Source organism: Papaver somniferum, chromosome 9, assembly GCF_003573695.1.
Source record: "Papaver somniferum cultivar HN1 chromosome 9, ASM357369v1, whole genome shotgun sequence".
NCBI lineage: Eukaryota > Viridiplantae > Streptophyta > Magnoliopsida > Ranunculales > Papaveraceae > Papaver > Papaver somniferum.
Window position 1 is genome coordinate 166,690,683 of NC_039366.1, and position 13,265 is coordinate 166,703,947.

Below are 13,265 nucleotides of genomic sequence, written 5' to 3' on the forward strand. Positions count from 1 at the left end.
GTCCGCGAGTTATAACACCAAAGGTGTCACTATCCATATACAAAAACTCCAACAAAACAAATTGTTCACAAAAACCCCATTTAATATAAACTGTCTATATTACCCTTCTAGTTTAAATCACCCAAACAAAAACAAAAATCAACCACACTTTAATGTTTATTATATTGTCACCCCCAAAAAAATAAACAACCACCAATAAGCACCGCCGCCACCGATAACCACCGCCACCACTTCCGACCACCGCCGCCACCGACCACCGTCGCCACCTCCGACCACCACCTCCGCCGCCGCCACTGACCACCACCGCCGCCGCCACCACCGACCACCACCGCTCCGCCGCCGCCGCCCGCCACCACCGACCACCGTCACCGCCCGCCACCAACCACCACCGACGCCACCGACCACCACCGTTCCGCCGCCGCCGCCACCGATACTGCGCAATTGCACCACCACTGCCAGCCACCCTACCATCCAGCACCACCATTGTCGACCACCACCGCCACCACCTCCGACCACCACCACCACCACCACCGATACTACGTAATTGCACCACCAATACCAGCCACCCTACCATCCAACACCACCACTGTCGACCACCGCCGACCAAAACCAGCACCACGACCGCCCACCACCACCACCTCCCAAAAATACGATGAAACCGATTTTGGTTTCATCATAAATAAGATGAAACCGATTTTGGTTTCATCTTGGTTTCGTGAGAAATCACCTGCAAGAATTTTTTTAAGAGGTATCATACATCTTCATGGATAGAAATACATTGTTGAAATACGATGAAACCATAATTGGTTTCTGCGCTTCAACAACAATACCACCAGTTATGTCTCAAGACCCATTACTCAGCTTCACCTGGTATATCTTTCCATCTAGGTTTACAGGCAATTCCTCATTGTATTGCAGCACTTCATTGCACCTGCAACTACAGATTCACTTCAATCTCATCCTTGGCTTCACTACAAACACACAAGTTCCGCTCATTACAGCTTCAGTTAACTCAACTGACTGAAACCATTACTCCATAGTTGTAGCTTCTGCAACAGTCACCAACTCTAGTTCTATTGCAACTGCAGCCAGGTCCTGTAGTTCAATTCTTGCAACTTTACATCTCCTGCCACAAACAAAACCACTTGCGATGCTTCCATTAAACTCTCCACCAGAAACTGCAATTGAACTTCAGGCCTGCACTTCTTTCTATCTCGCAATCCCTTCTAAACAACAGCAACATGACAGACTATCCCGGCCTCCAAATTCTGCACATACTAACTTCCATTACATCCATTCTGCAACCACACTTCTTTAATTCAGTTCGACTGCTCGTCTAATGTAGCACTACCTCCATTTCAAACTCCATCAGCAACAACTTCAGTTTCAATTCAACCACCTGTAGCAGCAACTCCAACTGCCTGCACTTGAGCATCGAACATATCCAGTTAAATGCAAGCATAACATCTTCTCCTTGAGCTGTATCTGCAACTTCACAACTGCCCCACCTCAGTCACAGATTCAACACCACCATCATCTGCCAATTCTTGTTATATGCCCAGCCATCATCTCTGTAACATCACTGGTTCATTTCAGCTGCAGTTCTCTTTGCAGTTCAAAACCCATTAGATCCTGTAATTTTTACCTATCCTAACATACATCTAGGTTCAGGCCTTTCAAAGCACAACTCCTCCTCCTTGCAGTTCCATCAGTAACTCCAGTTCATCTGTGACTTCATTCATTCTGCTACTTCAGTTCAGCATCAGTTACACAATTTGCAAACCTTCTATTCCCTGTAGCTCATAACCATCACTTCATCTCAGTTTCTAGCTTCAGTCTCCGCCATCATTAGCAACATTATCTTCAGCTTACTGTCGCCACTGCTATCTCCATGTATTGTTCTCAAAAGCAACAACATAAACAAATCAAACCCATCTAGAATTCTTCTCAATTGCAGCATTTCCAGTTTCAAATCTCAGTTCAAGGAAACCCTAATACGACCCCATCTTCTCTGAATCGAACCAAAACTTCCCTTGTTCAACTGGAAATCAAATCCAAGTTAAACCTATCTTCTAAATCTTCACAAACTCTTCGAATCGAATACCCATCTTTAACAAACCCATTTTATCCTTTTCATTTTCTGATTTCTTCTCTGATATCCACATAAACATCTTCTCAATCCCTTGAATTTCTCGGTTCAGAACTCAATAGTTCCTTCCACCCTCTCTCAAGATCGGACTCAATTTCATCTTCAATTTTCTCCTGCTTCAATTGTACTCATCAGTAGCAGAATCAATTCGTCACCAACCCATATATGTTCTTCTTGTTCTTCAATTGTAATTACATGTTACTTTAACTAATAACTGAACTCTTTATCTCTCTCTCTCTCTGTGTAAGACTCAAATTACGACGACGATTGAATTTACACAAGGGGGAAAAGCTCTCATTACTTTGTTTCGATCGGATCTGATCGAAACTTTTCGTTTATTTCTTGCGGTTGGTGACGAAACAAAGTAATAAAGAAGTTCCGAATAAAGGAATTGAAGGAGGCGGAGGAGGGTGGTGGTAGTGGTGAGATACGGACGTGTAGTGGTGTCGGGGGAGAATAAAATTATTGTTGGTCTTCGTGGAGATCCATTGTTGCTGCTGGTGATGATGGTGGTGGGAGAAGGAGACGGAAGAAAGAAGAAGAAAGAAATTAGAGAAGAAGAAGAAGAAAAGGTCAAGGGCATGTTTGTCTTTTTTTAAAGTAACAAAAACTAAATTTACACATTATTATTTGGCTTGGGGTTTTTGTCCCAATTTTATTTGAAACGGTTTTTATTTGGTAGAAATAATATGACCGGTTTTTTCTTATCACTAGTTTGTTCACCTAGGGATTTTCTCACTAGTTTTGATTAAATAAATGGGAAAATTCATGGATAAATATCTTAAAGTAATAAATCTTTTTTATTATTTATAGGCCATCATCCAGCATACGGATCCTATATCTTTGTCGAAACGCTTGGAACCTTTTTCTTATAGTTATATAAGTGAATCCCGGCATATCGGTATCAATTCTGTTGAAATTTCTCCCTGTAAAAAATTACTAAGAAGGAATTGTCAGATGCAATATATATTATCACAACAACAACGATTTGAAATTTTGTAAAATTGTGACCATAATGTAAAGATCTTTAGCAAAATAGTTTCTCCTGTAAAGATATTATTCCCGATTAACGGCCATCGTATCCTGAGATTTTCTTGGAAATGAAGTGGAAGCTTTTCGATTAGTTTTCGGATAGCCTAAAATCGGAAACAAAATTCATCACCTTGAAAAATGGTGGCTGGGTAGAACTTGAAGAAAAACTGCGATACTATATATGTTGATTTCCCCAGAAGCGGCGGAACCCAAAGAAACATTTATTGCTTGAGAAGTTGCAAACGTTATAGTGTACTTGAAAAGACGCATCTCTTCGTATATTCTGAGTAAAAAACTTCTTCTTGTTCTTAATTGTTCATTATGCCTGAGAAATGAGTGAGCGGTCTATTCACAAAAGAGAACGTACTTTTAAGATTCTTTTCGTTTTGATCCATCTACTGCAGAGAAAAATCGCGGGCAGAGAAAAATCTCTGTAATTAATACGACTTCCATGAAAAAGGAGTGAAAGAAAACTGTACACTGTAAGAAGAAAAATGCTGGACAAAATTAATACAACTTCCATGTTCTTCAGTTGTCAGTAATTGTGTTCATCATGTTCCTATCATAAGTATAGGAATCACGATAACTACACAAACCAAAATTCATCCCTGAAATGTTAAATCAAAAAATAGAAAAATTGTACTGCTTGTTAAGGGTGGAATAAATGGTCATTTATAACTACGGATGTTCAAGGTTAAAATTTTAAAAAGAGATTCTAAGTCGAAAGAAGATGCAACTACGAAGCTAACAAAATAATGATACCCAAACTTCTTGTTCGTGAAAGGAGATCCCTTCTCAGTAAATCCAATATACAATTTCTTTATGTATCATCTGCCTTCGCTACAACTGTTGCTGGAAAAAAAAATAAAAAAAAAATGAAAATAACGTTGTTGAGCAAAGATACCAGATTTGGATGCAAGAAGATGAAGTAATATTACCCTACTTTTTCTAAATAAATAACTCTTTCGACGTTTTATTCTGAGATTGTTTTAGAAAGAAATTGTGCAGTATATATAGATTTTCTTTTGAGCGTCATACCCGAATAGAACATTAGTGTTGAAAAGGCACTTCTTAACCCACACCGGACGGTTTTTTTGCTTGACAAACGCTAGTTTTGAAATGACAAATATTCTCATACGTTCTGTTGAATAAGAATTAAACTGAATCGAGGTATCATATGCCAAAGGAAAGGAAAACTTAAACAAAAAGACATATCTCTTCGAAATACTTGTTCAAGAAGTGTCTATTCATAATATATGATGTGGCGCTTAGTGTATGCCTATGTGGCGCTACAATAATTTAGAATTCTTGAAAATGAATGTGGAGTTGACACGCCAGCTTCAACATTCTCCTTTATATAAAGAAGTATTGATGCGCGATTAGCCTTGTATTTCCTGTGTTGTTCCCGTAGAATCCTCATTATTGGTGTGGCATGACGACTGAGTGTTGCTCTCAACAGAGTGACACGAATCTCCAAGTATCGATAATGAGGTATGCACGAAATACCCGTACAGGCTACATCTTTCGGTGTGTTATACTAGACCGATTGAGTATCTGGGCCGACCATGTCAGTCTCAGAAACAATCACGACCACGCAAGTTGGCCGCATGAATTAACCAGCCTAGACGATCCTCAGCAGGAGCAGGCTACCACCTTTAATGACCACCAGCGGACCCGTTTTTGCCCTGATCGGTCGAATACATACCACACCTCCCAAACAACCACCGAACGCAAGCCTAAAGTAGGATGGTTGGGCTGGTGTGGAGTAGCTTGGAAAAGCTTGTACGCACAAGACTGCCAATGTCGGTCTCAAAACAGATCGCGGCCGTCCAACTTCGCCCGCATGGTTGGACGGCATAGATCGTCCCATGACCGGTTGGACAAGCGTTGTCCTGCACACCGGCGGGCCTCCTTTTTACTTACTTGACCGACCTTCTCACGACCTAGCCATGGAGGAGCAAACGCTTGCTCTAAGTTCGACCGGCGTGATGCTTTAAGAATCACAGGAAAGTCCACTAGTGTCTTAAATTGATCACAACCATCCAACTTCACCAGCATGTTTGGATGGATTAGATCAAGCCTATGACCGTGAGACAAGTACACACATGCTCACCACCGGCTCAATGTGGGTCCCACATGGTCGGCCTCCTCAAAGGAGGAGCATAGCTTGCCAAACTGTTAGGTTGAAGTCGTGTACACACGACCGATCCAAAACCCTAATTAGGGTTTGCGGCATGTTACATGTGTCGCTAATTAATCACGAGCGTCCATCTTCGCAAGCATGGATGGAGGGTGTAGATGTAGACTTAAAAAGGTCCCGAGCATGTCAACATGATCACCGTGGGGCCATCTATACGCATGACCGATCGACCAAGGCCAATCATGGCTGAGCGTCTCGAAACGCGCGCCGAAGTAGGCATGTCGCGCGGCTTCCAATTCCTTTGCGACAACGGATTTCTGCCGCAAACCGATCTCAACCACTCAACTTTGCCGGAAAAATTGAGTGGCTTAGATCACATCTTCAGCGTCCAGAGCCTTTTCTTCTTCCAAGATAGCCTTCGCAGCAAGAACTACGTTCGCAAGGATGCCGGCTCGATCAACCTTGATGATGTCAAGACGCTGCCGCAACCAACCCACATTGAATCCCATCGTTTCATAGGTAGACACCATGTTCTCCCACTCCTCAAATTTCGATTCAGCAATGTTACAGATGGAGATATCTTCGATCTCGGAAATCATAGGGAGAAGGCAATTTACTGTGGTAACCAAAGCAGATGCACAGTGCTGAACTACATTCCTGGTTGCAATATGGCCATACCTCCTCCGTACTTTTGTGTATAAAGGCACAAACTTCTTCCGCACCAAGAATCTGCCGACGGTTCGATAACTGGAAGACATGCATTTCATGTGAATATCGAATGGAAGACATGCACTGGGATATTCGTAAGAAGAGATGCCCAGATCAACATCTTCAAGGTCCACAGGAGTAGGTGTGTTTGAATTCGAAGGAGGAGGGCTGGTTAAATCATCATCATCGATCACTGTCACACATGGGCGTCTCTGCAAAAAAGAGAAAACTTTATTCGTATGATCATGAAGAACAAGCAATGGTTTAGAAAAAGTAAAGGGAACGAATCAGTACGGTCTTCTTAACTCGGCGAATACGAGCAGGAGAGTCATCGCGAAGCTGTTCATCCTGAACCTCAGATGATCGTGCGCGTTTAGCAGACGAGCCTGGGTGGTACGAAGAAGATGATCTGATGTCGTTTGACATGATGAAGAGATGGAGTCTCTGCAAGAAAATCCTATCAACAATGGGCGGTTTTTAAAACCCCTGCACATGTGTCGAGAAAACCCTAGAGAAAGGTTGAATCGGCTGCAACATAGCTTATCCGATGAATAAGGCCTCAACGCCGACCAAGTCGTACTTTTCTCCCGAACCCTAATCAGGTTTGACCAGCTCCAAGAAAACACCTGGCGATGTCTATCTATGCGGTAAATATGTATTTACTTTAGCTCGGTCATTTCAATATGCAAATTTGTCACCATCTCATGCCTACCCCACAATGATGCAACCATTATGTGCTAGGCAGGGGACATAATGTTGATGGTGGATTTTAGGTCAGGACTAAAATTGTAAAACCAAATTTATGCGCTGACATCCTGCAAAGGATAAAGCCATTGATAAGTGATGAATACTTCTTCACTTTACTAATTCATCTAGAATGGAGCATGTGGCAACAATCCCAGTATTTTGTGAATTAAATACACAAAATTCATCCAGGTTGGAGCATGTAGCAACAATCCCATATACCCTGTGAATTTATAGCAATATTAATTAATGCGCGATTAGCCTTGTATTTCCTGTGATGTTCCCGCAGAACCCTTATTAATGGTGCGGCATGACGACTGAGTGTTGCTCTCAACAGAGTGACACGAATCTCCAAGTATCGATAATGAGGCATGCACGAAATACCCGTACAAGCTACATCTCTCGGTTTGTTATACTAGCCCGATTGAGTATATGGGATGTCCATGTCAGTCTCAGAAACAATCACGACAACGCAAGTTGGCCGCATGATTTAACCAGCCTAGACGATCCTCAGCAGGAGCAGGCTACCACCTTTAATGACCACCAGCGGGCCCGTTTTTTCCCTAGTCGGTCGAATACATACCACACCTCCCAAACAACCACCGAACGCAAGCCTAAAGTAGGATGGTTGGGCTGGTGTGGAGTAGCTTGGAAAAGATTGTACGCACAAGACTGCCAATGTCGGTCTCAAAACAGATCGTGGCCGTCCAACTTCGCCCGCATGGTTGGACGACATAGATCGTCCCATGACCGGTTGGACAAGCGTTGTCCTGCACACCGGCGGGCCCCATTTTTACTTACTTGACCGACCTTCTCACGACCTAGCCAGGGAGGAGCAAACGCTTGCTCGAAGTTCGGCCGACGTGATGTTTTAAGGGTCACAGGAATGTCCACTAGTGTCTTAAATTGATCACAACCATCCAACTTCACCGGCATGTTTGGATGGCTTAGATCAAGCCTATGACCGTGGGACAAGTACACACATGCTCACCACCGGCTCAATGTGGGTCCCACATGGTCGGCCTCCTCAAAGGAGGAGCATAGCTTTCCAAACCGTTAGGTTGAAGTCGTGTACACATGACCGATCCAAAACCCTAATTAGGGTTTGTGGCATGTTACATGTGTCGTTAATTGATCACGAGCGTCCATCTTCGCAAGCATGGATGGAGGGTGTAGATGTAGACTTAAAAGGTCCCGATCATGTCAACATGATCACCGTGGGCCCATCTACACGCATGACCGATCGACCAAGGCCAATCATGGCTGAGCGTCTCGAAACGCGCGCCCGAAGTAGGCATGTCGCGCGGCTTCCAACTCCTTTGCGACAACGGATTTCTGCCGCAAACAAATCTCGACCACTCAACTTTGCGGGACAAATTGAGTGGCTTAGATCACATCTTCATGGGACAGTGATGTACAGACGTGTACACCGGCAAGCTGTCTACACGCATGCTCGGTTGGTCCTGCCAAAATCGTCTCCCATGCTTGGATTCGACCAAGCTGAAGAGTGATGCTTGCGCACCTCTTCAAAACCCTAAAACTTCATCAACGGTCGCAGATGAGCGTCATATATCATCTCGTCCGTCCAACTCTACCAGCTTGGTTAGGCAGCCCAGGCTAGGAGTTAGTTGGCCAATAAGGTGTCGTGGTGATCACCATCCATCACTCTACCACATCATGTGATCGGCGAAGGGAGGGCTTGCCTACGCAGCCTCCAAACAATCACTTGAAGCTAGTTATGCGTGCAACTGTTTTGAGACGCTTAATCCACAGCTTACTCCGATAAGCTTTAAAACAGCGATGCTTCATGCATATTGAATATATTCGATGCATTACATGCATAGAATACACACGTTATTTCATAAATATCAGTTTCCCAAATAACTTAGTTATTTAACCTAGCACCGTATGCTACCTTATGTGGGTCCCACGATCCACACAATCAAGACATCAAGCATGTCACAAACTGGGGGATACATACCGGGGTATTGGTCTGGCGGTTTACAGCGTGCAGCATGCAACGTGCCATCACAAGAACGTGTCAGGAAGACATGGATGGTTAGTAATGATGGGAGAAGTGGGCAATGATTGATCGTGTGACACTAACACGACTCCGCTATTCCATCACTCCACTTCCTCCACTTCCTACGAGAGATGAGGGTTAGGCTCGATGACTTGTATAAATAGGTTCTCCTCCCTATTTCCATAAAACAGACAAGAAAAAAACCAAGTGTTGATACAACGTATTCAAACACACAGAGCTTTGCTTACATTATTGCAAGCCAGTTCGGTATTCTGATACAAGTCAAAAACAACCAACACCTTCACGATTTTCCCTCCCTAAGATCAACCACATCTCCTTCACTTTGTGACCGAAGCAAGTCTGGAACGACCATTTCTTGGTTTAGGCGAGAATTGTACAGATTGATCTCTCGAATCAAAAGCACTCCCGTGCAGTGCATTTGTTTAGGGTTTAGATTCATTTCTCATCCACACACCCCAAATTACCAAAACCAGCAGAAATAGTTTTCACCCATAAACAACGTGCTTATTTGAAAACCATACAAAGATTTGTTCAACTTACAAACTTTGTCTTCACAATCTTTCGCTACAAAGTCCTCAGGTTAGTCTCTGTAAATTTCTTTATCTAATTCACGGTTTTAGAAAAGCTGTCTTAACATCCATCTGATGTATCTCTAAGTTGTTTATGGCAGCAATAGCAATTAGCATCTCAACGGAAGTAATTATCGTCACGGGTGAATAAGAATCAATGAAATATACACCTTCTTTTAGTTTATAGCCTTTAGCTACCAACCTAGCCTTATATTTTTCCACACTTCCATCTACCTTACCTTTCCTCTTAAAGACTCATTTACATCATATAGTCTTACTCCCTAGAGGTAAATTAGTAAGCTCTCAATTCTGGTTATGATGGAGTGGGTCCATTTCACTAAATGAATCTTCTTACCAGAGTAGGGTTTTAGTAAATGTTACGACTTCTTTACGATTATGGATCTCAGACTAAGCTAGGCTTATTAAGAAGTCAGGTCCATAAGAAGTCTCAGTTGTAATCCTTTTATTTCTCATAGGATCAACTCTAATTCATCTTTCTTTGAAGGTAAATTAAGGTAAATTCTGACTAGTTGAAAAACATCCAGGGATTAAAAACACATCCCTGAGGAGAGACATGTTTCACAATAAAAATGTTCAAAGAACTCAACATCCCTAGACTCCATAATAGTATTCATACCAGAGTCAGAAAATCAGAACTCACAACCAAAAACTATATGCTGTATGGTATTCCGGATATCATATAAAGAAACAATCAAAAGTTTGGTTCCTATCTTAGTTCTCTTAGAAGAAGGAATAACTGTCTTATCCAAACACCGCCACACTTTGATGTATGCATAAGAAGGTTTCTATCTTACCATAATTATATGGAGTTCTATTTGATCCTTTAAAGGTTATTTTATTCATGAATAATGACATTTAACAAGTAAAGTTCTTCTATATGAATTTCATACATGCCATCACGTTCATACCTAACCCTTTTAGTGGTAACATATACTTCGCTTTCAATGTCAAGTTTATACTCTTAAGGCTTCTAAGGCATCATCCTTACCCCTAAGTAAGTATACAAGATAGTACCTTGTACAATCATCTATGAAAGTTATAAACCACCTTTTACCACCTTAGTTTGGGTTGATTTCACGTCAACTAGGTTTAAGGTCTTAGAATTACTCTGAACAATTTTGCTAAAAGGTTTTATAGCGTATTTTGATTCTACGAAGAGTTAACTTTTGTGTTTTCAATATCCAAACTAAATTTGGGTATGCAGCCTACGCTCTCCAGTTTATGATTTGACTTATAAGTTTACGGTTCCATGTCTACCATGCAAAACATTCAATCACACAAAGGAAAACACAAGAATCAACTACTTCATCATTTTGTCCGGTAAGCATATATAGACCCAAAGTCCTATAACTCTTGCCTAAAAAATCACTGCCTAGTTACAACAACTTATCCAGATTCAATCAAAAGCTTAAAACTTTTACCACCTACAACAGAACAAGATACAAGATTCTTGCATATGCTCAGAACATGAAAACTTCATTCAATGTGAGGATATTACAGATATGAGATTCTGCTTGACCTTTTTCTTTTATGCAACCTCTGTTGCAGATAAGTTACTCATAAATAGTTTCTCGACATCCCCTATCCTCTGATAGGAGGTGAACAGGTCTCTGTTTAAACAAACATGCTTGGTGGCTCCAGAGTCCACCTACTGGTCTCTCACATTGGTTATTAAAATAACTTCCGACATCATGCCACTAAAGTCGTTCTAGTTTGTTTCAACTAAATTAGCAATAACTTTCTACTTATTAAGGTTTTTATGTTGTCTACAATTTACTGCCGGGTGGCCAAGAATTTTACAAAATAACAATCACCCTTAATTAAAGTAATGTCGGATTCAATTTTATGAAACATACCTTTCTTATGAAGACTGCGCTTAGAGTTGTTTGATGTTCTCGCCTTTGTCAGCTTTGGAAGATTTGTGTTCATCCACATGCGCCTAGTAGCCATGTCCCTTTCCAGTTTCATGTCACAATCTTCGTTCATACTCTGACCACAGACATGGTAATTTTCCAATCACCAAATACACCACATCTCACAAACCTTAGTTCCGAATAGGAAAATAAAATATAAGTTTTAAAAATGACATCTAGATCTACAAACTTCTTTTGAATCATCATATCAAAAAACTCGTGGTTACCCCATAAAAACTAATTTAGGCAACAACAAATTTCTGCTTGCCAGAATTTTTCAAGAACGTTTCTCTATTTTGTAAAATATCAAAAAAATACTTTTAAAACTCCAAAAGTTCTGAAATTTTATGTGGGTAACGATAAAGATGTCTACTACATTAGGTCAAAAGGGTTCATCGAAATTCCTTTTAGGTTAAGAGATAAATTCGAAACTCTATAGCTGATTAAAAATTCTTTTTTATTTTTCACTCCATAATTAACATCCATGATTATTACAAAATTCTAATGTCTTAATATTGTTGGGTGCAATAATCAAAATAAGGAAAAAAATCAAATAAGCAAAAGCTATTGATACTTAGCTCCTTTATAATGGAAGTGATCGATTCGATGAAACAGACGAGCTCCCCAAATCTCTGCAACAGTAACAAGGAAAAACTTTGGAAAAACAGAGTGAGTCACGTGTTCAACACGCCGTCCTTAAGACATTAGCACCCGGATACACTCAAGAGTGATGCTATATCCCTCACAGGACGGATATCTCCAGGATAAAACACCCTACTACACCTACTACTAGCATATGTAATAGATGCTTAACTTGATCTTGTAAACTCCGAAAAAACCCTTAAGGAAAATTGCGAACGTTAAAGAAATCACCATAAAATATTTTCCTTTGGGGGTCTCTCTAAAAAATAGAGAATCCCCTTTCCCATGGATTTTACAAAAGTAGAGAATTTGTTTATATAATGGAATAATACAACGAAAAAAGAGGAATTCCCCGATGTGGGACTAAAAAGTTTCATTCACAAAAGAAAACAATAAGCTATTATTTTTCTTAAAAACTTTAAAAATAAATTTTCTATTAATTGTTTTCCAACAGTTGTATCTCACGTCAACAAATAAATTTTCAAAATTCATTTGTATACTTCTCAAACAATCTACATGAGAGACATTGCATAATGCTTGCAAGGAGGATGAAGGTCAAGAAAATGTCTCTAGAGGAAAGATATTTGGGTATCCCATTTTTTATTTTATTTTTTATAAGAAAAAGACTTTTTATTTTTCTAGTATGATCTGTATAGAAGTGTTGATACCCACATGAAGTCATCACAATTTGGACTCACAAGCGATGTGGTACACCTTGAGTCGTATAAAACTATATTGAATCTTATAGGTGCATATATGAAAGACAATTATGACAACCAATAGGGAAATTTACAGTCATAACGATTTCTACAGAAGGTCACATAACTATTTGGCATGAATACATCTCTATGGAGCAATTGATGGTTCAACATGAAACAAAGATGAATATTAGTGTCTTCAGAAACATTGAGTATTTAACTTCAAGTAAGTGTTTAAACAATTAATCATGATGATACACAGATTTTCATCAAATCACTTAGCAAAAGTAAGAGTACCAATAACAAAAGAAAATGTTTTTGATATTAAAGGATCATGGCATCAAGCATATAATGATAGAATCATAAAGCTTTCTCAAGTTTATAGACATACCATTTAAAAGAATTCAATCATGAATCCTAAGGCTTCACCAAATATTCCTATCTTACCCAGTAATATGTGCGCTCTAGTTCTTGTGCCTTCCCCACCATCTTTCTTACTAAGACATTTCTTGGTGAGGGTACACTTTCAACACAATAAAAATGGATTATCTGTTGGGCTGCCACACACAAGATAAATCAAGGTATTCTAGAGAAGGTAGGTTGCT

General features: G+C 40.5%; 1 protein-coding gene across 1 annotated transcript in view; it reads right to left on the minus strand.

Annotated features, from left to right (window-relative positions):
• LOC113312834 (serine hydroxymethyltransferase 3, chloroplastic-like) overlaps positions 1–6,455 on the minus strand; it is a gene marked incomplete at its 3' end in the record, with an annotated part of 58,422 nt that extends 51,967 nt beyond the window's left edge. The window contains exons 1-2 of the mRNA XM_026561570.1: positions 6,324–6,455; positions 5,783–6,241 (exon numbers count right to left, since the gene is read on the minus strand). Coding sequence (XP_026417355.1) covers positions 5,783–6,241; positions 6,324–6,455 — 591 coding nt within the window. The remainder of the gene's footprint in view (positions 1–5,782; positions 6,242–6,323) is intronic.
• Positions 6,456–13,265: the final 6,810 nt, after the last annotated feature.